At 43.1% G+C, this 23,629-nt stretch overlaps 1 protein-coding gene across 4 annotated transcripts in view; it reads left to right on the forward strand.

The window, feature by feature from the left end:
- Positions 1–23,331, forward strand: part of HORMAD2 (HORMA domain containing 2) — a 67,142-nt gene extending 43,811 nt beyond the window's left edge. For all 4 annotated transcript variants that reach the window (XM_086348688.1, XM_086348690.1, XM_086348689.1 and 1 more), the window contains one exon: positions 22,344–23,331. In XM_086348688.1, the coding sequence (XP_086204814.1) occupies positions 22,344–22,448 (105 nt within the window). In that variant the 3' untranslated portion in view covers positions 22,449–23,331. The remainder of the gene's footprint in view (positions 1–22,343) is intronic.
- Positions 23,332–23,629: the final 298 nt, after the last annotated feature.

Below are 23,629 nucleotides of genomic sequence, written 5' to 3' on the forward strand. Positions count from 1 at the left end.
TTCCTTAGAGAGGGGTGATCGGTGATAAGTTTTTGAGATCCTTCAAGCCCTAAAAATATTATTTTACTGTTATATTTGTTTGTCCAGAAATAAAGATCTAGGAGGACAATTATTTTTCATGAGAATTCTGAGGCATTGTTCCCAAAATATTATAGTTTCTGATATTTCTGTTAAGAATTTCCAAGTCATTCTGATTTTGAGCTTTTGTCTATTATCTGTTTTGGTTTTTTTTTTCCTGTCTGGAAGCTGCTTCCTCAGATTTCTGAAATTTTATTAATTATTTTAATTAATTATTTATGTTTGTCACTCTGGCCAATTTGAGTCTGGTAACTTGGGTGCTCCTTCGGTTCTGGGAAATTCTCTTGAATTATTTCCTTGATGAAAATTATGTCTGCTCAAAACTCTCTACTCTTTCTTTGTGGATCTCCTAGTATGATATTCAGATAGCAGACCTCCTGTATACAGTTACTCTATTTTAAACAATCTTTTCTCTACCATTTCTGTGTCCCTGCGCCCTCATGTTATGCTCTTGGGGATAACTCTTAACATGTTAACAGGATCCCGCTCTTCTGTCGAGTCTTTGTTTGTGCTATTGTGTCTCTGTTTCCAAGAGCCTTTTGTTGCTGTTCTCCGGGTGTTCCTCCTTAGAGTTACTGTGCCTGCTCCTGTTCACGCTCACAGAATGGTCTCTTACCTCAGAGGACACTGATACTCTAGATGCAGTTCTTCCCTCGGCATGTCTTTGTTTCTTCTGTTTGTTTGCTGTTTCCCCCTCCACCCTTGTTCGCCTTCCCGACCTCTCTCCCCTCAGAGGCCAAAGACAGCTGGTGGTCCTTGGTTGGCTACCTGTGCTTAAAAGTTCAAGGACTAGAAAGCTCTGAGTTCGTGGGCCTTCACTGTAGAGTGGCACGATCAGGCCTCTGGGGGAATGCTCAACATCTGTATTTTTAAGTGCTTCCTCTTGGTCACTTTGCTCCGTCTGTGTTGGTCATCGGTGTTTGGGAGCCAAACAGAGATAGCGGGCTGAGGCTCTGTACGTTCACTGTGCCTGCTTTCACTTAATCCCATTTCCGGCACCACAGCCCTGCCTCAGCTGTGATCGAGATCTCACTACCTTCTGCAACCTTCTTCAGGGAATTTCCAGTTTTATGCCTGGGTGGGCAACTGTTTGGTTTTGCAAAGTTGAAGACGGGGTCTGAGGAATCCAACTGCTTCATAAATGTCTTTTACTAGGTCTTTAGTTAGCTGCAGGCTTCCCTCATAGCTCAGTTGGTAAAGGAGCCACCTGCAATGCAGGAGACCCTGGTTCGATTCCTGGATAGGGAAGATCTGCTGGAGAAGGGATAGGCCACCCACTCCAGTGTTCTTGAGCTTCCCTTGTGGTTCAGCTGGTAAAGAATCCATCTGCAATGTGGGAGACCTGGGTTTGATCTCTGGGTTGGGAAGATTCCCTGGAGGAGGGAAAGACTACCTACTCCAGTATTCTGGCCTGGAGAATTCCATGGACTGTATAATCCATGAGGTTGCAGAGTCAGACACGACTGAGCAACTTCTTCTTTTTTTTTTTTAGAGCATATTTTATTTATTTATTTATTTTAATTTTAAACCCATACCATCCCTCTGGGTCGTCCCAGTGCACCAGCCCCAAGCATCCAGCATCGTGCATTGAACCTGGACTGGCATCTCGTTTCATACATGACATTTCACATGTTTCAATGCCATTCTCCCAAATCTTCCCACCCTCTCCCTCTCCCACAGAGTCCATAAGACTGTTCTATACATCAGTGTCTCTTTTGCTGTCTCGTATACAGGGTTATCGTTACCATCTTTCTAAATTCCATATATATGCGTTAGTATACTGTATTGGTGTTTTTCCTTCTGGCTTACTTCACTCTGTATAATAGGCTCCAGTTTCATCCACCTCATTAGAACTGATTCAAATGTATTCTTTTTAATGGCTGAGTAATACTCCATTGTGTATATGTACCACAGCTTTCTTATCCATTCATCTGCTGATGGACATCTAGGTTGCTTCCATGTCCTGGCTATTATAAACAGTGCTGCGATGAACACTGGGATACACGTGTCTCTTTCCCTTCTGGTTTCCTCAGTGTGTATGCCCAGCAGTGGGATTGCTGGATCATAAGGCAGTTCTAATTCCAGTTTTTTAAGGAATCTCCACACTGTTCTCCATAGTGGCTGTACTAGTTTGCATTCCCACCAACAGTGTAAGAGGGTTCCCTTTTCTCCACACCCTCTCCAGCATTTATTATTTGTAGACTTTTGGATCGCAGCCATTCTGACTGGTGTGAAATGGTACCTCATAGTGGTTTTGATTTGCATTTCTCTGATAATGAGTGATGTTGAGCATCTTTTCATGTGTTTGTTAGCCATCTGTATGTCTTTAGTTAGCTTCTTTAGTTAGCTCCAGGTGGCTTGCCTGGAAAATTCCATGGACTGAGAGGCTTCTCAGAGCCTGGTAGGCTACAGTCCATGGGGTCGCAGAAAGTCAGACATGACTGAGCGACTTCACTTTACTTTACTTTTAGGTGGCGCTAGCGGTAAAGAACCTGCCTGCCAGTGCGAGAGACAAAAGGGATGCAGGTTTGATCCCTGGGTCAGGAAGATCCCCTGGAGGAGGGCATGGCAACTCATTCCAGTATTTTTGCCTGGAGAACCCCCATGGACAGAGGAGCCTGGCAGGCTACAGTCCATGGAATCTCAAAAAGTCAGACACCACTGAGCAACTAACACTTTCACTACCCACCCTTCTCATTCCTTATTACAAAAGTACCTGATGCTGCAATTCTTTATTTTTATTTATTTTTTTAAATTTTATTTTATTTTTAAACTTTACAATATTGTATTAGTTTTGCCAAACATCGAAATGAATCCGCCACAGGTATACCTGTGTTCCCCATCCTGAACCCTCCTCCCTCCTCCCTCCCCATACCCTCCCTCTGGGTTGTCCCAGTGCACCAGCCCCAAGCATCCAGTATCGTGCATCAAACCTGGACTGGCGACTCGTTTCATACATGATAGTATACATGTTTCAATGCCATTCTCCCAAATCTCCCCACCCTCTCCCTCTCCCACAGAGTCCGTAAGACTGATCTATACATCAGTGCCCCTGTACATGTGGGTAGTTCTCGGTTAGCCCCACTGCTGGTTTAAGTTACCAGGGACATTAGTTACTCTTATCTGTCTGCTTTCCAGCTTCCAAACTCTCATTGCTGTTGTTTTCTCTCTTATTCTTCCAGTCCTTTGGGGTTTCTACTCTTAAATCTCTTTACTGTCACTCTAGCGAGGTTTGGGGAGGAAACTAAATAAATATTGACAGCGTGTCAATGTACCATTTTACCAGAAATCAGTAAATGTACTCCTCAAAAAATAAATATCTCAAGAATTAATTTTTAGGACCAGCAATGCATTTTTTTCCTTTAAGCATTTTGGTTTGAAGAATAATGGTTTGGTCTAACTTGCTTTAGACAGGACTTCTCAGAATTGGTGAAATATTGCTTAACAATTTTAACATTAAAAACACTTCATAATACTATAAAGCTACTTTAAAATCACATTTAAAGTATTTAAGTCTGAATGGTCTTAAGAAGAGAATATTAGCTCATAGTCTCCGACTTGGAAATAAATATCTCAAATGTGTAGAAGGCCACTGAATATAATAATGATATTATCTGAAAATATTTTCATGTTTTAAATTTGTCATGCATACTCTGTCTTTTTGGAGCTTCTTGCCAGGACATCCATAGTCTCAATTTAGGGGAAAAGATATTAGTAAAAGATAGTTTGAAAGTCCACCAAGATACTTCCCTATTAACTTAGAAGAACACACAGAGATAAATTCTTCCACTTGGTTTTGGGAGCTTTGTGTCACAATCCTGACTCTGTTCAAAAGCAGGACTTTGACATTCTTGCAGTAGAAGGTGAGGAGGAAAATTTGGATGAAGCTGTCCAGACATTAGGTAGAAGAAAGCTTCACGTGATCCTGATCGTCCTAGTTAACTGTGCTCTTTCCACACCCAGTCTTTCACGAGATGCTGTCCATTTACTGCGCCCCTTCTCACCTGCTCTTTGAATCAGAACGTGCGCTTTCTCCCTCTTCTTCACCTTCCTTCACTTTTTCTAATAATGACTTTTCCAATAAGAGATCTCACAGTCTTTCCTCTTTTAGTTTTCATTCTTCTTGACCTGTTTTATGATGTTGACTGTATATTCTCTTTTAAATGTTCCTTCTTATTCCTGTGACATTACACTGTTCTCACTCTCTTCCACCCTCCTGAGCTGTCATCCATTTCACTCTGTTACTTTTGTTCCTTCTCCCGCCTCTAACTGTGGGCAAACCCCAACCTGTCCAAGGTCCTGACTCCATACTCTTCGATGTCTACATACTTGACTCGGGAGGATTCATCCATTCTCAGGGTTTTGATCATCACATGTGTACCGTTGGCTCCCAAATGTCTCATCTTGTGCCCTGACCATGAGAACTGAACAGAGCTTCAGTTCTGTATCTTTAATCTTCTATTGGGCATTTCCACCTTGATGTCCCACTATCATGTCAAATCCAGAATGCTTGTCTTTTTATTCCTCACTGCCCTCTCCTTCCCACACCCAAAAGAGCTTTCTTTATCCAATTTCCCTGCCTCTCAGCATCAGCTTCATCCTCTTAGGTACAGAATCTTGAGATCATTTATTTAGTCGGGTATCAAAATTTCCCCAAGCTTTCCTTTTTTAGTCCGTTCTTACTGCCAGAACTTGAGTCCAGGCCTTTGTCCCCTTGCACCTGAATTGCTGCCACAGCCTCCCAAGCTCTCCCACCGCCTCCTGCTCCGTCCCACATCTTCTTTAAATGCAACTCTCATCATATCACTTCCTTAATCAAAATATCTCATGATTCCTATTTCCTACTACGTCAAGTCTAAACACCTCTACCTGGCTTTCAGGATGCTCACGATCTGCCTCCACGTTACCTGTCTTATTTCCCACTATTACCCAACCCCTTCCCCCTTCCTTGAGTCAGTTTTCTCACTGTCACGAGAACAAGCCAAGTTCGTTTCTGCCTCCATAACTTAACAAGTAATCTTCTCTAGCTTGGAATGCCTTTCTTCTTTCTATTGACCTAAATCATATCCACCTTGCAAGAGAGTTGCCTGCGCTTGCTGTGCCCACTTCCCTCTCTCTTCTCTTTGCATGCCACGGTAATCAGGCCTTCATTCCCACTCCTCCTCCACTGTCCAAGACACAATTATTTTCCTATCATGAATCTGTGAATTCACACCTCTACCACCAGTTCCCATCTAATCCCATAGAAATTCTGGTTTTATCTCTTTCCATATTTGTAACTTCTTTCTCCATCAGTGAGAAACCTGGGCCCCATTATACTTAACATATTACTTACGGTATCCATCCCCTCAAGTGTAACCAAGCTCCCATCCTCGCCATCTTCCCCACACACATATAGGTACCCATGTCACCCTGCTCAGGCTCTGACGCCCCAAGAGTCTCCCATACCTGTGAACCATCCCCACTCCATTCAGCCTCTGACTGCTTGCACCAGGCCTGTCCTCCATGGGGACACCCTCCTCACCCTGCCCAGGCCCTGACACCCCGCCGTGCACGAGCCTCTCTGGCTTTGCTACACCCGACACTGGCATGAGGGCCGAACTGCTCATTGAGGAAGAACCACTAGGGTCAATATTTCATTTAGAGAAAGCTTTCCAATTCGTTTCTGTTTCCTTTCTCCTAAAAAAGTACCTATTTTCAATATCAATAAGTCTGAAATACCACAGAAAGCAGTGGACAAAGAAACCGAATCATTTCTAAAAGAATATACAACCTACATCAATGTAGAAACAAAACACCCAGCTTTTAAAAAAAGAAATATTTCTTCACATTCTCCATCTCTTGCTCAAACAGTTTGATATTATGGCCACAGCCTCAGAATCACTATCAAGTGCCAGTGCTTTTGGTAAATTCATGAATTTTACATTTTTTGAAGATGGTGGTTTCTGATGCCTGAGGTGCAAAATTAACTTTATCTTTTAAAACTGAGAAATAAAAATATTTCGTCACCTTACTGCCATTCAGTTAGACCTCTGCAAGATCACCCTTGATAACCAGTTCACAGAGACGAAGCACTAACAAGGAGACAGAAAGTAGTCATCAAAGAGCCTGCAGACAGTCCCTGGAGACCACAGCTTTCCCAGGACAGAAATACCCAAGTCTGCCTCCAAATCCTTTAAAGACATAAACTAACCATTCCAAGAAGCAGCTTTCTCATTCCTACTCTTAATCCCAATTTTCTTTGTCTGAGAAAGGCAAATTTAGCCCTTCTTCTAAATCAAGATACAATATGACTGGACTTTTGTTTAATTCTAAGCCAAAACATTCCCAAACTCCCACTGCATTCTTGGGAAGCCCTGCATGCTGCTGAAGTGCTCCCTCGGCCCGTGTCTCATTCCTTCAGGGAGTCGGCTCGCTCCATCTGTGCCCACTCAGAGGCCATGGGAAGGGGACGCAGCCTCCATGGGCGCTCCCACCAGGTGGGTCCAGATTAGCTCTATGGCCCACTCACAAGGAAGTGAACAAGGCTCCTCTGTGGGTGTCTGAGCACACGTTACCAAACTGCTGGTGACCTCATGAGCCAGAGAAAGCAGGTCTCACATTGTGGACTAAGCCTAAATATTAATACTACTTTATATTTATGTAGTGTCTTTTTTCCAAGGAGCTCCAACCTCTTTACAGACATTATGTCATTAATCCTCAAAGCATTGCTGTTTGGTCCATGGCAAATATGATCCCCCTCCCTTTTTTTTTTTTTTTTCACTGTGATGGAAACTTGCAAGTCAGTGATGGAACCCAGCCCCCTAGTTCTGAGTCTTTGCACTATACCGTGAAAATAACCAGATGAATAATTTTTTAAGCTTGTTCATGGCTTCTTGGGTGGGATTTGAGAGGATGTCTCCGTTTGTATGCTTTTCAGTGCCACTGTTGCACTTATAAGAAAACTACAGGTTTGCAGCTGAAATTTGAAGTGGAGGACTATTATTAAATATATAATTTCACTTATCACTCAGAGATCCTGTATACATCTCATACCTCAAGAGAAGGTAGATTTTTAAAAATTCGTACACCAGTTTAGGGCACATTTCACCTATAGCAACCACATATTCACCAAAATCAGGCAAAATCAGTCAACTAGACACAATCAATTTATATTGAGTGATTAACATGTACCAGATACTCTGCCAAATGTTTTCAAATCCATGATCTTATTTTACATATATAATATTCTATGAGAACCCATAGATTAAGTCTTATGTGTATGGAAACACTCCGAGTGGGGCAAGAAAAAAAAAAGGCACTAATAGAAATATGGCCTCAGCTGCTATATCCCTTCCATCATCCCCCCAACACACACTCCCCAAAGAGCTCTATTAACTCCAATTCCCTTAGTGGAAATCCCCAGCGTAAATATTTCCACAAAAAGGGAAAATGTGGGTAAACTCTAAAAACCACTAGGAATTAGCTCAATACCTACCCACCAAAAACAAAACCAAAAAAACCCAGCCCCAACAACTTAAAAAAGATCAGTGCCTGCATATTCACCAATGAATGCAAAACACAGAGAACAGGACACAACTGTATCTAAGATGACAGATATTTGATTTCACTTGGCTAGATGCGTCCTAACCAGGAATATTTGAACCAGGAACTATGAACCATGCTGGCATAACTTTAAACGTGCACAGAAACTTTTTCCACATTGTTGTTTTATTCTTTCACGTGACCCACCGTCATATGGTTTTTCAAATGGGTAGATGTCTTTACCCTGCTGGATTTGACAATGGCCATGAAAAGAGACATGCTGAGGGGAATCAGGAAAACTCTTCTGAAACTTTCAACTTTGAATCATAAAACCTAAAAGCCTCAGAATGACAATGTATGTGCCAGACGCCCTGCAACAATAATAGTATTCCACCCTGCTCTCTGGCCGACTTGATTTGAAATAGCCTTACATTTCTGAATAAATAATATTTGAGACCGAGCAGCCCTACCCCATCATGGAAAATCTTTATGCGTTGGAAAATATGCACACTATGCCATATTTTAGGTATATAATCTAGCCACATTCTGTAGCATAGCTACACTGCAGCTTATACTCAACAAACTTGCAGTTTTAAGAAAGCATATTCATATTGCTAAATACCTGATTTCTTCTTATCATAGAAAATATTAGCCCAAAGGAAAATCTTGTATCCCAAGTAAAAATTTAGTGATGGGGAAACTTAGGAAGTGGTCTCCCAAAAAGTGATGTTTGCCCTCATAGGGTTGCCATGCACGGTTATGTCGACAATGTTGCACAAGTCCAGGGGCTACCGAAGTCACGGGCAGCGATGTGAATGGCGCCCCCTGGAGGCGAGCAACGCCTGGCAGCCTCGATTTTAATGAATTAGTAAAGCTTTTGAAAATGAGTGTTTTGTTTTGGTTCTGAGTCCAGTCGTAAGCTGCTGGGGGACTTATTATTAATCCCTATATTTTTGTGCGTGTGCAAGTTCTGAGTGCTTCCTCCCCATATTGGTTTTTAAAGGCTTCCCTACTGACTGAGCTTCAGCACGTGGGTCTGGCATTCTCCCAGCTCTGGGTTTTCATGAGTCAGGGAAAAACGTGTGCTGTTTTGAGAAGACGCTCATCAGACATGCTCAAGCAGCCCTGGGCTGATTGATGAAGCCCCTCCCGCCGTTCTCTCTCTCCCTCTGTGTACCTACAGCATCCTGCTTGCATCTTGATTTAGCCCTCACTTCTCCTACCTGTGGGAGATGCTGGTTAGAGCTCATTGTCCCACGTCTGTGTTCCTCACTACCGTGCATCGCTCTGCTGCCCGAGCCTGCCGCGTCATCCCCACCTGGACACCTGGGACCTGAATCTGGTACTCAGCCTGCTACCTGAGCCTCTGCTTGCCCGACCCTCATTCTTACCCTCCTACAGTCTGGCTCTCTCACTTCCTTTAGTCAGGAGGAAAACATGGGGTCTCCAGATGGGGAAGATAACTGATAACTGGAGGCAGCAGGAAGAAAGCGCACCTTCACGTGCTATGAGACCAGGCGTGACCCTGCAACGAGGTCGGTGACCTGGTCACAGCCCTTCACTTCCTCAACGGTCCAGGCCTGACCCAGCTCTAGTGAAGCAACCTAGGGGATGATACCGTGAACTTTTTTCTAGCAGTTTAAGTTTTTTAGCAGTGCGCACGTGCTAAGTTGCTTCAGTCGTGTCCAGCTCTTAGCAGCCCCATGGATTGTAGCCCATCAGGCTCCTCTGTCCATGGGATTTTCTAGGCAACAATACTGGAATAGGTTGCCATGCCCTTCTCCAGGGGATCTTTACAACCCAGGGATTGAACCCGCATCTCCTGTGGCTCCTGCATTGGCAGGCAGGTTTTTACCACTAGCACCACCTGCAGAGTTAAATTTCAAAATGGAAACAGCACCGTTTCTGGGAAGTTGTCCAAGAAACTGGTGGAGGTTGCCTTCTAGACAGGGCCCTGAGTGGCAGGGAGAAGCTCACTGTGCACCTTTATTTTGCATTTTGAATTTCATACCATGTGACTGTACTAGTTATGCAAGAGATAAATAAAATCCAGAAAAAGGAATCAGGCAGTTAAATAACTAGATGTGAACTGAACTGATGCCATGCAAAGTTCCGTTAATTATAGGAAAGGATTCAAATATATTAGCAAATAAAGGTAGATCAGAAAGAGAGGTATGATTATTTTCATTTTCTGTTTAAAACTTGGAAAATGTTTCACTGTTTGCTGAAGAAGCAAAATACAACTTAAGGTTAGGTGGCTGTCCCTCATATAAAACCTGTCCACACTCTAAACACTCAACTACTTCTTTTTAGTTTTTTTTTTTTTTTCCTTTGTTTCTTCAAGTGAACTCAGGGCCAGTTTAAAGTGAAAATCTGACTTCTCAGTGAAGGGATCTTTGCCATTCTGTCTCCACCTTGTATGCAAGAACTGTTTGGGGGGTGCCAGAGCTCCTAAGTGTCGTCAGCTTCGCCCTCTCTTTCCTGCCAGCAGGAGCAGGCAGTCATGACCCAGGGTCTGGACATCACACCAGTAAGAGCTCTTCCACGTCAGACAGTCCTCAAGCAGAGTGGCCCTTTTCTGCCTGTTTTACGGGGCCCGTCTCCATAGAGTCATTTCTGTACTTACGGTTATACTCTATTTCTTTCAACACCTGCTGAAGCGCTTTTCAGAGACTCAGACTCAAGCAAATGACCTACATAGCGAGTCTGTGAGAAGCGGGTATCATTTCCAATTCTGTATCTGTTATCTGTTCATCTCATTTTTGAAGAATCAGCAGACCTATGTCAAGTTTAGCACATCTAGTAACATCATCATGTCATCGCCTATACGCTTCCTCCTACATGCTGCAAACTGAAAACGACTGTTTCATTTTTATAATTACTTCAAGTATGTGCTTGAATGTGTTTATATGTGTTTTATATTTCTACTTCAGTTACCACAGAATTAATAGTTAATTACTCAGGCATGTGGAAGTAGGAAAGTAGCTGACATTTTTCTATTGAAAAGTATTTAATAATAGTTTAGAATACTTTGCAATTGTAAAAGGTAAACAACAAAAATTTTAAGGCTTTTAATGTTCTTTTATGACTTTCCCAGTTTATGAATTAAAATAATGTAGTAAAACTTTCATCACATTGAAATAAAGGAAAACAAAGAGGTAAAGATTGTTGATTATAAACATAGCAATTAATAAAAGATATAGTTTTAACAGAATAAACAGATACTTCAAATTTTTAATGCAACTAATTATATTGGGTTGGCCAAAAAGTTTGTTTGGGCTTTTCTGTAAGATGTTTCAAAAAACTCAAATGAACTTTTTTGGTCAACCCAATACAATTTACACATGAATACATTCTCATAGATAATTTAAAAAACACCAATAAGGATGCATATCATTGACTTTGAATTTAAAACATACACACAAGCTGTGCTGCCCAGCACGGTGGCCAGGAGTTACATGTGGCTGTAAACCACTTGAAATGTGGCTAACGTGGGTTGAAATGTGCTGTACGTGGAAAATACATACCAGATTGTAAAGACATAGTATAAAAAATGCAAAATATCTCAATTTTGATTACATATTAAAATAATATTTTTTATATACTGGATCAAATAATTATTAAAATTTAATTTCATCTGTTTCCTTTTACTTTTTACAGTGTACCTACTAGAAAATTTTATATGTGGCTTGTAATGGTGTCTTGCATCTATTTCTACTGAATAGCACTATATGCATGTATAGGAATGTATGCATATATGGTATATATACATACACATATATACACACATATATGCATATACTTACGGATATTTTAAAAGCATAAATGGGATAATGGCATCTTTTCCTGAAACTTGCCTTCTTCACTTAACATATGGCTTAGAGATTTTTCCTTGTTAGTATATTTAGAAAACCCTATGAGTGGAATCATACACTAGTTGTCCTTTTGTGACTGGCTTATTTCACTTAGCGTAATGTCTTCAAGGTTCATCCATGTTGCAGCACGTGTCAGAATTTCCATCATTTTTAAGACTAAACAATATTCCGTCATATGTATACACTGCATTTTGTTTACCCATTCATCCATCTCTGGACATTGAGATTGAGTCCGCTTTTTGGCTATTGTGAATCATGCGGCCATTAACATGAGTGTAGAAATATCTGTTCAAGTTCACACTTTGAGTTCTTTCGGGCATATACCTAGAAGTGAAATTGTTGGGATCATACGGTAATTACATTTTTGATTACATGAGGAGCGCCATGCTGTTTTCCATCGCAGCTGCACCATGTTACGTTCCCAGCAGCAGTGCGTCAGGGCTCCCATTTCTGCACGTTGTCCCCGGTACTCGCTGTTTTCTTATTTTTGACTAATAGCCATCCTAATGAGTATGAAGTGATATTTCACTGTAGTTTTGATTTGCATTCCCCTAATGATTAGTGATGTTGAGAGTCTTTTTCATCTGCTTTTGTGCCACTTGTATATTTTCTTTTTTGCCAACTTTTTAATCAGATTGTTTTGTTGCAATTGTAGTTTTTTATATATTCTGGATGTTAATATCTTACAAGATACGACTTGCAAATATTTCCTCTTATTCCATGGGTTGTCTCGTCCATCTCTTGGTAGTGTCCTCTGGTGCACAAAAGTTGTTAATTGTGATGAAGTTAGATTTATCTGTTTTTTCTTTTGTTGCTTGTGTTTTTGGTGTCATGTCCAAGAAAGTCTTGCCCAGTCCAATGTCACGAGACTTCCCCCTTCATTTTCTTCTGTGGGTTTTATGGTTTTAGCTCTTATGTTTAGGTCTTCAGTTCACTTTGAGTTGATACTTGTATGTGGTACAAAGGTCCAGCTTCATTATTTTGCACATGGATATCCAGGTCTACCAACATCATTTCTTGAAAAGACTTTCCTTTCCCCACTGGGCATCCCCTCTGTCAAAAATCAATCTCCTTTGGTCACCCCTTCTGGACATCCTTGTCAAAAACCATTTGACTGTATATGTGAGGGTTACTTCTGGACTCTATTCTGTGTCTTGGTCTGTGTGTCTGTCTTTGGGCCAATACAACATTTGGATCACTGTAGCTTTGTCGTTGTTTTGAAATCAGAAGTGTGAGGCCTATACCTTTGTTCTTCTTTTTCAAGGTTGTTTTGGCAATTCAAAGTCCCTTGAGATTTCATATGATTTCTGGAATGAAGTTTTCTATTTCTGAGAAAAAAAAAGTCACTAGGATTTTGACAGGGATTATATTGAATCTGTAGATTGCTTTGGGTAGTATTGACAGCTTAACGACATTAGGTCTTCCAATTTAGGAACACAGGATAACTTTCCATGGTTTTACCATTTTATATCTTGCTTAAAAAGGTCTTTGCAGGAACTTCCCTGGTGGTCCAGGGGCTGAGACTCTGCGCCCCCTAAGGGGCCCAGGTTCAATCCCCCATTAGGGAACTAGATCCCACATGCTCCAGCTAAGACCCGGCACGGCCAAGTAAATAAACATTTTTTAAAAAGGTCTCTGCAATCCTAAAGCTATAAACTTGTTTTTCCATATTTTCTTCTAAGAAGTTCTCCTATTGATACATTTTCTTCTAATAAACTAATTTTAGTTTTTACGTTTGGCTCCCTAAGCTCGCTGGATTTTGTTTTTCCTGGTGTGAGAGTCTTCCCATTGTGTTGGTGTTGAATTGCTACCCTTCCCCTGCTAATCTGAATGCTGCTTGTATCATAAATTAAAACCCTAGATAGTTTGTCTTTAGCCTTGCTATTGTATTTTACTGTATTGATTCATATGTCTATTCGTATTGCCATTGTGTTTTAATTACTCTGTGTTTGCAGCCTGGAAAACCAACTCTTTCCCCCACCTCATAGTTCTTCTTTTTTAGTATTTTAAAGATTTTTCTGTATATTTTCACTTCTAGACAACCATTAGAATCATCTTCAGTTCCAAAAGACATTAATGGGATATTGATTGAGGTTGCATTGATTTGATAAAGTAATCTTGGAAAATTGTGACTTTTTTACAATAATGGGTCTTTGAGTTTTTGAGGAGATTTTATTTTCTAATTTCACTACTGTCACCACAGTCCCTAGGAAACCTGTCTGCTTGGATTAGTCACAGATTGCCTCTGTGAAGCAGCTCTGTGCAGGAGAACTTCAGTGACGATGACAATGTTCTGTATCTGTGATGTCTGATACGTGGTTATTCTGCGCTTGAATTGAGCAGCCACAGGTGGCTTCTGAACACTTGAAATGTGACTAAGGCAACTGAGGAACCGAATTCTAAATTTTAATTAATTTTGACTAAATTTAAGTGGTCACGCATGGCTAATGGCTGCCATATGACAGTGCAGCTTTAGGATGTGTGAATAACTATGTAATTTACTTTTGTAAGTAGTTCAGATAAATAGCAAAAGAATTGCTGATGTGTGTAAAAGACACTCTGTGAAGCATCCCGGGGAGTCTAAAAATCATATTAATACAAATTCAGTCCTAAAGAACTTAAACCCTGTTCTAGGTAAAGGACAAATTGTTTATAAATATTAATGCTGTCAGGAAAACATAATTACAAAAAATGTGCTGTGAGTATTTGCTCAAGAAAGAAAATTCATATCAGATTAAAGAAACAGGAAAGACTTTGTGAATGAAATACTTTTAGAGATTGACCTTGAAAGAATTACTCAAAACCTAAGAGAGTAAGTATTAATAACAGAAGATTTCTGTCTTCTGAAATGTGGAAGAAATAGAGAAGAGGGGAGAGAATGAGGTGTTTAGGGGGAATAACTGTGTTAGATTCCTAGGGCTGCTGTAACGAAGGACCACAAATCTTGTGGCTTAAAACATCAGAAATGTATTCTCTCACTAGAGGCCAGAAATCCCAAACTCAGTCACTGGGCCGAAAGCAATCCATACTCCTCTAAATGATCTAGGGGAGAATTGGTTCTCCGCTTTCTCCAGCTGCTGGTGGCCCTGGCATTCTTTGGCTTATGGCCACATCACTCTAGTTTCTCCCTCAGGGGTCACACGGTCTCTTCCTCATCTGTCAGTGTTCCAGTCTCCCTCTTCTTCCCTCTCATAAGGATACACGTGCTCATGGGTAGGGTCACCTGGATAATCCAGGATAACCTCTTCATCTCAAGACCCTCAGGCACACCTGCAGAGACTGCCCCCCTGCCATGCCTTTTTTGCCATATAAGGTATTGTTCATAGGCTCCAGGGACTAGGACATGGACATCTTTTGGCGGCCCTTCTCAGCCTACCACAGGATCCAGTCTGGCTGGAGTAGGAATGACGACAGCCACCAGGCACTGAGGGACTTGCATGTGGGGGATGGACCAGGCGCTCCATCTGTGCTGTTTCACGTGCTCATTGCAAGAGCGCTGTGTAGGCATCAGGAAATGAGAGAGGGGTCTAGGGTGACTGTGTCTTCCACCTTTGATGACTGGGAAATGGTGATTAACAGAAATCGAAAAGTCAGGAGGAAAAATGGGTTCCAAAGGAAGATTAATGAACTCAGCTTTGGCTTTTCATTTGAGGTCCCAGCAGGCTGTGCCCAACAATGGTCAGCCTCAGACAGAAACCGAGGAGCCCTACCCAGAGTTCTGATGGCTGGGTTCTCCTACCTTTGTTTCCCCTTTGGGTTGAAAGCAGATGATAAAAAGTACTGAATTTGAAGTCAGGAGACCTGTGTTCAAGACTTCCACTTACTAAATGTGTGAAGTGGACAAGTTATTTCATTTCTCTGAGCTTCAGTTTTTACATCTGTAAGAGAGGAATAAAAAGCCCCTCTCTGTCCTCACATAGTTGTCGCAAGGAATAAATGAGATAGCATTTGTGATGTTTTTAGCAAGTCTATTGTAAGCATTCAGATGGTTGTAAAAAGAAGAGCAAAATGTTTAATATGTCAAAGTCACATTTTTTCATTTGAAGGTGCTGTATCTTAAAGTTACCTGGATCCTAAGCAGTAACTATTAGTTTTGAAAGTCCATCAGTGGCTCCTTTCCACTCTCCATGCTTACACCATGTAAGTGTCTTCAGTGCCACCCAAGACAGTTGACTCCCTTGCTAAACAGACGACCTGAACTCTACTTCATAGAACTGACTAAGCCCAGCAGGAACGAATCATTCAACCTCCTGCCCTCCTGTTTAAAGAGGTATCTGTACCTACAGCCACTTCAACCACCGTCCTGCCGGAGCTCGGGTAACAGCCCGTCTTTGATGTGAAGTGAATACACCCTCCCTGTGCTCCTGACATGGTGCCCTCCCTCCTCCTGGGCTCCAGATCACCCAGCCGGGGCCCTGGGGGACATCTGCATTTGGAGAGCTCACCTCCAACACAGAATCTTGGAACCAGAGTCAGTTACTTCTCTGCCCACCCTCCCCAGCTTGCTTCTACCACCCACCCCCTCAGCTTCCTCTATTTCCCATCTTAATTAGTGCCATCATTGATGATTTTTGTCATTTTGTTTTACTCCTTTCTTTCCTTTGCCATCTCTGTGCCCATCATAATGAATGGCAAGGATGTGTCAGGGTCCAGGTTCAGACCCTCACTCTTTCTCTCCTCTGCCCTCTGCCCCCATTGCCCACCCCGGTCTAGCCTCACTGTGGCCCTTGTTCTCCCTTGGATCAGTTCTCCTGAAGTAACCTTCCTGCTCCTCGTCTCACTGCCCCCGGCTCACCCCTTACACTGCAGCCATCAGGACCTTTCCACAACACACCTGCTCTAGGGCTCTTTGGAGGCACTCCACGACAGCACAGAAAGTCCAAACTTGGGAGAACGACATTGCCTGGCCCAGCCCACCACCCTATGCCCTTTCTGTTAGTCCCGCTGAACGATTCCCAGTCCTCCAGGGGTATTCTGCTTTCTATCCCATCCCTGTGCTGCTTTTGTCTAGAATGTTCTCTCTAATGCCATCTACCTGGTGAATGTCTGCTCATCTTGCCGTTCTTAGTTCGGGTTTTACATCCTCTCTGAAGCCTTGCCAGGCCTCCCCAGGAAGAGCTGATAAGATCTTTTTGGAACCTTCACCGTGCCCTACACAGGACTCTATCATTTCATCTGTAGCCAGTTTGTTTCCCCACCATAATCTCTTGAAGGACATGAAGTATGTCTTGATCAGCTTTGTGTCTTTCGTGCTCAGCACAATATCTGACACAGAGAAGATGCCCCAAATATTGGCTGAGTAAATGAATGAATTATGGAACTTTTAAAGCCACATGATGCATTAGAAAATGTACAGGAAGGAAGAACTGATAGAATGAACTTTTTAGAGATTAATGGAAATACGTGATTTCTAAGGAGACTACATATTTACTTCCCAAATAGAGATAAACGTGGCCCAGAACCCTAAGTCAGTGAGCAAACTCTTCATAAATCCCAGGAAAATGCGAGACACTTCCCAACACATCAGAGAGCTCACAGCTCCACTGGAGCTGGAGGTCAGCATTCCCTTTAAGAATTTGGTTTCTTAACCACTCATTCATCACAATGTTAACAACAAGCTCCATTCAGGCTAGTAGCATTTACTGGATAATCACTGTTGATCCACCTTTCACTGTGCAAAAAAGATACATTTTAAGGGAGACGATTTGCAACTAACATCATGGCTGTATAACTTAGCTGTAAGAGAACAAACCCTCTCTGAACCATAAATGTCCTTGATCTGGGAACTTCTAAGTCCAGAGATCCCATACTTCACACTTGATTTTATATATATATATATATAATATATAAACACACACACATCTGTCCTGGCAAGGACTGACTTTCTAAACAGAAAACATTTTGCCGGATCTGACCTGGCAGACAGTTGTGAAGTAATAAACAAAATTTTCTGCACTGTCACCCCAGGCACAAAAAGTTCTCACGGTATTTCCTGGTTGTCTGGGGCTGCCCCCCGGCTCTGTTCCCCAGACGGATCAACCTCCTAATGCAAAGCACGGTGCCCTGACTGCTCTTTCTGTATTGATACTTATCTGTCTTCTTCCCGAAGCCTGTGAGAAGACCATTTGATAAGTTAATTTACACTAATATCATACTGAGTAATAATTATAGGGGAATTTGCATTTTTAACAGGAGAGTGTTGATATCTAACGCCTCACCCTAGGGCCAGTCTAATAAAGGGACATTTCTCACTGTTGCATGTCCCTTCCATGTCTTTTCACATGGAAGGGACATGGTGCTTTAAACATGCTGAATGAACCTTCCGCCTAGAGTGACCTCGCTTACCCACTTTCCGCATCTCCAGTGCAGTGAACCCATACTTTAAGACCCATCTCAGTGTCTCTCTTATGCTTAGGGGCCTTCTCTAAATTCCCCAGGTTGAGCTGGTCACTCCCTCTTGACTTTTTATAAAACTTTGCATACTTGCTGTCTCAATGTCTTTAACTTTTTATGCATTCTTCAACTGACTTCAAGGTGACATCTGCCCCCCAAACTCCAATGCAGCTAGTAACTTCCCTGTCTAAATCAAGTAGGCATATTTCAGTCCTTATCATCCTTGACTTCTCAGCAACCCCTGACACTACAGGGGAAAAAAAGCCTTCATCGCTAATTTTTTCTCTCGTCCCTCTTCTTAAACCTCTCTTCCCTTGGCTTTCTTTGTAGGACAGTCTAGACTTCTCTATCTCTTTCTCCCCCTTCTTTGTTGGCTCTCTTTCACCTAATCTCTAAGTGTTGGAGTTCCTTATGGCTGTATCCTGGCCTCCTTTCCCTTCTCACGCTCTGATCTCTCAATAAGCAAACTCTTCCACACCCACGGCATTAATTAGCCTCCATATGCTGATGACTGTCACATTTACATGTCCAACCCAGACTTCCATCCCGAGTTCCAGTCCATACATAGCTGCCGATCCCCTATGTCTACTTGGGTTTTCTCAAGTACTCCAAACACAGCAGGTTCAAAACCCTGATTGTTCTCTGCCTGAGAGAAGAGTCCCTCCATCCCTGAAGTTAGCTGAACCAGAAATGGGGAGTCATTGCTGACCTCCCCACCTCTCCTTTACCACTGTGTCCAGTGGATCATCCTACGGACTCTACCTTCTCAATACTTCTCTCACTGTTGACGTCTCTCCGGCATTGGTACCCAAGGTTATCACCTGACTACTCCAGTAGCATGACTCACCACCCAGCATCCACTTGATGCCTCCACACACCTTTCTATACAGCAGGCAGTGTTGTTTGAGGATAGATTCATTCATTGATTCATAGAAAAAAATGTATTCAGGCCCTACTATATGCTGGTTGTGACCAAGACAGGCAAGTGCCCAATCTCCTGGGACTCTATTAACAGCATATGATTGGGGTACCTAACTTAATAGGAATAGGGTAGGGAAAGCTTTTTGAGGAAATAATGTTTCATCTGAAGAATGAGTAGGAATTAATTAGGCCAAAAGAGGACTGGTGGAGGAAAGATCTTGTCGAACAGATGAAACATCGTGTGCAGACGTCTAGAATCAGGACAAAGCTTTTGGCTTAGTGATTTCCTGTGGCATCTCACCACTTTTAGGCAAAGTCCAGAGTCCCTCCCTTGGCTTTTCATATACCATCGGTGGTTCTGGGAAAAAGAGGGGCCACAGAGGGGCTCTAAGACCCTGACGGCAGCTCTGCACTCATTCCTTTGGAAAATGCTCCTCCCCCCAACACACACACACACACACACACACGCGCGCGCGCATGCATCCACTGTGATGGGCCATTTGCCATTCGTGGGGGCTGAGAAAACTGAGCGGGCAGAGAGTGAGAGACAGTGAGAGACAGAGTAGAGGAGATGCGGCGGATACTGCTGGACACAGCCAGGCCCTGGCAGGTGGCAACTCGAACTGGGGGTGTCCAGGGGGTAGCAGCCCCCACAGATGGCAAATGGCCCATCACAGCGGATGCGTATGTGAGTTGGGGGCAGGAGCATTTTCCTAAGGAATGAGTACAGAGCTGCCGTCAGGGTCTTAGAGCCCCTCTGTGGCCCCTCCCTGGAGAAGGCAATGGCACCCCACTCCAGTACTCTTGCCTGGAAAATCCCACGGGCGGAGGAGCCTGGTAGGCTGCAGTCCATGGGGTCACAACCAGTCGGACACAACTGAGCGACTTCACTTTGACTTTTCACTTTGATGCATTGGAGAAGGAAATGACAACCCACTCCAGTGTTCTTGCCTGGAGAATCCCGGGACGGGGGAGCCTGGCGGGCTGCCATCTATGGGGTCACACAGAGTCGGACACGACTGAAGCAGCTTAGCAGCAGTAGCAGCAGTGGCCCCTCCCTTTCCCAGAACCACCAATGCTGTACAAAAAGCCAAGGTAGGCACTCTGGACTTTGCCTAAAAGTGGTGAGATGCCATAGGAAATCGTTAAGCCACAAAGTAACATGGCCAGATTGTAAAATCTACAGGGCGAGGGTTTTTATCTTGTTTGTTCACTAATGTGCCCCAAGCACCCAGAACAATACGACGCACAGAGCTGGCATTCCATTAGTAATTGCTGAATGAATGAATGTCTATTATGTTGTACTGCCTTATTTTGCAATCATGTGCTTAATGTCTCTCCCTTACAAGATTCAATCCTTGAAAACAACTGTGTCTTATGCACTCTTGCATTACCAGAGACACGGTATTAGTGCCAGCACCCGGTGACAGAGCAGGAGCAGAGTGTGGGAGCAGACACCAGAGGCCAGGTCCAGAGTGGGGCAAGCAGGGGCCATGTGAGAACTGCAATTGGCCAAGGAAGGCTAGAGCAAGATGGAGCTGCAGAGATGGGCCAGGGCCATAGAGAGTGTGGGCTTTGTCTTGAGAACAGTGGGAAGTCACTAACATGGGTGATGAATCAGGAGAGCCATGTAGTCGGATTTAACCAGAGACTACTTAGGCTCCGGAGTGGGAGAGTGGATTGGAGAGGCAGGAAGAGTGGGAGTCTGAGATCCAGGAGTTGGGAGAGATGATACTGGCCTATGGCAAACTGGAGGCAGGGCAAGAGAGAAAAATGGATGGATCTGAAAGATATTAAGGAGGTAGGCTCAACTGGAATTAGTGATTAGTTAGACTTCAGGGTGAGGATGATGGAGTAGCCGTGGATGAATCCCAGGTTTTCAACTTGGACACCTCCAGTGGAATGCTTGCCTGGGTGGCTTTGGCACTAACAGTGCAAACTCAGTGAGCTGGAGCACACCTGAAAAACGTTTCTCACATGTTGCTTTGCATGGATAAATTTGTGGGTTTGTATAGTTCAGAACACGGACTATTTATCGATGTTAGGAAGCATCCCGACTGATCAATGCTTGCTTTCGAGCCCACTGGTTTCCTGTGAACCGCTGGACTTCCCAGACCGCGCTAGTTGCCTTGTATACATCGTGAAGGTGTTTCAGTGAACTCGCTGCAATACAAGTAAAGCCCTGAGGCTTGTAACAGAACTCTGGTTGACTCGAGCAAAGAAGAAAAAGAGAACAAAACTATCAAACCATCAAGCCAATTTGGACACCCATCTTCTCTTCTTCCCAGTGTAACCTGACTTGACAGAAGTGGGGATGATTTCATTTGAATGGAAAGCATGCCCACGCAGCATTTTTAGAAAAGCTAGATTTTACCAAGTACTTTTTCTTACAGCTACACTGAAACAAATTCACTTCCCAGATAAAGAAGTCGGTTTTTGTGCTTTGGGTTTTTATGTTGCTATTTCCTTACCTTTAGGGCAGACCTTTCAAGCTTTTGTATATCTAAGCAAACCAGTTACTTGATGAGCAGCTCTACTTGTTTTCTCAGAGTTTTGCTGTTCCATATAGCCAGTGTCTTGGTTTAAGCCAAAGGGAATTTGTGGTTTCTGAGATCAGAAATTCAACTACTTTGTAAAATGCAAAACTGGTGATGAAATTAGGTGTTTGTGGAGACAGTCTTTGGTTCTAAATGGCACTTAGCTGCTTTACTGGTACCTCCATTATTTTGTAGTAAAAGCATGTCAACAATAATAACCTGTACCTATAACAAAAGAAAAGAGTAATGTTGGAACTTCTACTAGATATTCTGACAAGTCTTGCTTAAAAATATGTATCTTATTCCATTTTTCTCCAAACAAAGGACAGAGAACATGGAAAAACCTTTCCTCCCATCTAGTGGCTGGAAAATATAAAAATGTCCTCCATGCTGGTCTTGGAATTCCAGGCATTAGGGATTGTCTGACATTGAGTTGTTCGCTCGGTTAAGCAAAAATAAATTCTAAAATCTTTACCAAAGCTGAGCCCAGTGGAGAAATATATATCCATGATGATTCACTAACTGAATTCTCTTTAGTCAGTAACATAATTCTCATCAAGCAGAAAGAAGGTCATGGTCCCACCTTGTTAATCTGAACCTATAGTTAAAAAAAGGTAAGACTGTACGATTCTGCTCACTGAAAAGGTGACTTGAGTTATATTTGCCTCTAAAGCTGTATCAGTGCCCCAGATCTCTCCTGACCCTTAATGGCTCCTTGTTGGCCCCACCTCTTGACAGCGCTTTTTCTCAAGAGCTGGATGTGCTGAATTCACTAAAGAGAGCCAAGAAACTGTCCCCGAACCTGGCTGCCTCCAGGGGCCTCAGCTCCTGAAAGCTGGAATGCCAGGCTCCGCTCCTGGCAGCTGGGCCTCCGAGCAGGGCTAGCCCAGCCCGCAGCAAGGCAGGTTGGGATCCGTTATGCCGCCCAGGGGATTAACGCTTGGTCTGTGTTGTGTGCCTTGAGCAGATATCAGAATCTCTGCTGAACTGTGCCTCTCTCTGGTGATTCTCACAGATTCAAAAGATGAATTTCGTGTGCAGTCAGCAAAGTTCTGAGAGATCCAGAAAGAAGAGGAAGGTCAGCGAACCAGTGAAAGTCTTCATCCCTGACAGAAAGTGAAACTTGGCTGCCTTTGCTACTTTTATTCTAAAATAAGTTCATTTTGCAACAAGTGTGCATGAAGTGTTTTAGTAGGAAAGTAAGTTTCTATCACCAAAGCCCTTTACTAAATGTGTTGCTCAACTTTCTGTGTTAATTCACTAAGTGCTGAATGACCGGGTAGGACATGGGTTCACTTGGCCACAAGGAAACGAGGTCACCAGGACTGCTTGGGGCCAGCATTACTTTGAGGCGGAGTTGGAGATGAGACACCCTTTATAGCTGGAAAAGAACCACAGCAGCTCTTTGGAAGAGAAACACACTGTCCTTCTCAAAGGAAAGAGGATTTTCTTTGCATAATTCAACTCCCCAGGTACTCAGACAACCGCAAAAGGTTTTAACTTGTTCTAACCTGTGTGCTGGAATCCCTCTGCAGTTCATTAGAATTCCCACAGAATCGCATAGCATGTGTGAGGCAGTGCTGATCCAGGTGTGATTTCTGGGTTAACTTCAATCACGAGGTTAATCAGCTAAGTGTTGGACCAAAGTGTAGTCTCTCTGTAGAGTTCCCCAAAGCCGGCCCTGCGCCCTCTTCTGCTGGCCAGCCCGAGACGGGGACGGGCTGCAATGCAGGAGCCTGGTCCCCTTCCGAGAGCCCCTGTGACACACTCCCCCACCCAAACTTCAGCTCGTCAGTCTGTAACCTGCACATGATACCCCCAGTCCTCCCGTCATTCTGGGAGAATTCTGATAGACTTAACGATTAGCATCAGATGAATAATAAATGTCAGTGTTATTTGAATTATTTCTATACCATGAAATTTAATAATTTAAATGGATAGGACCAACAAGTTAAATGTAAGTGTGTGTGCTTTCTGGTTAAATAAAATCAAAACACAAGGTATTTTTTGGCTCATCTACTTTTCTTCATTCAGATCGGTGTAGTAAGGATATCAGGACCTGGAGTGCTTGTTAAAATGCAGACTCCTAGGCCTGCCTCATTTCTATTCATCAGAACCCCAGGGGGCCCCTCTGGAGAGCTCCCTGGGTTCTAATGCACTTGAAAGACTCAGAACCCAGGACAGACCTCTGATCTGGGCTGAGAGGAGACCCTCAGGGGCCAGACGTGCACTCAGCCAGCGGCAGCCTGTGGTTGTCACACTCCCCTTCGGGAGGCTCTCCAACTTCCGATTGCCCACAGG

Source organism: Bos grunniens, chromosome 17 (genome assembly GCF_055505025.1).
Source record: "Bos grunniens cultivar Pamir isolate PY7600 chromosome 17, Bosgru_T2T1.0, whole genome shotgun sequence".
NCBI classification, from domain to species: domain Eukaryota; kingdom Metazoa; phylum Chordata; class Mammalia; order Artiodactyla; family Bovidae; genus Bos; species Bos grunniens.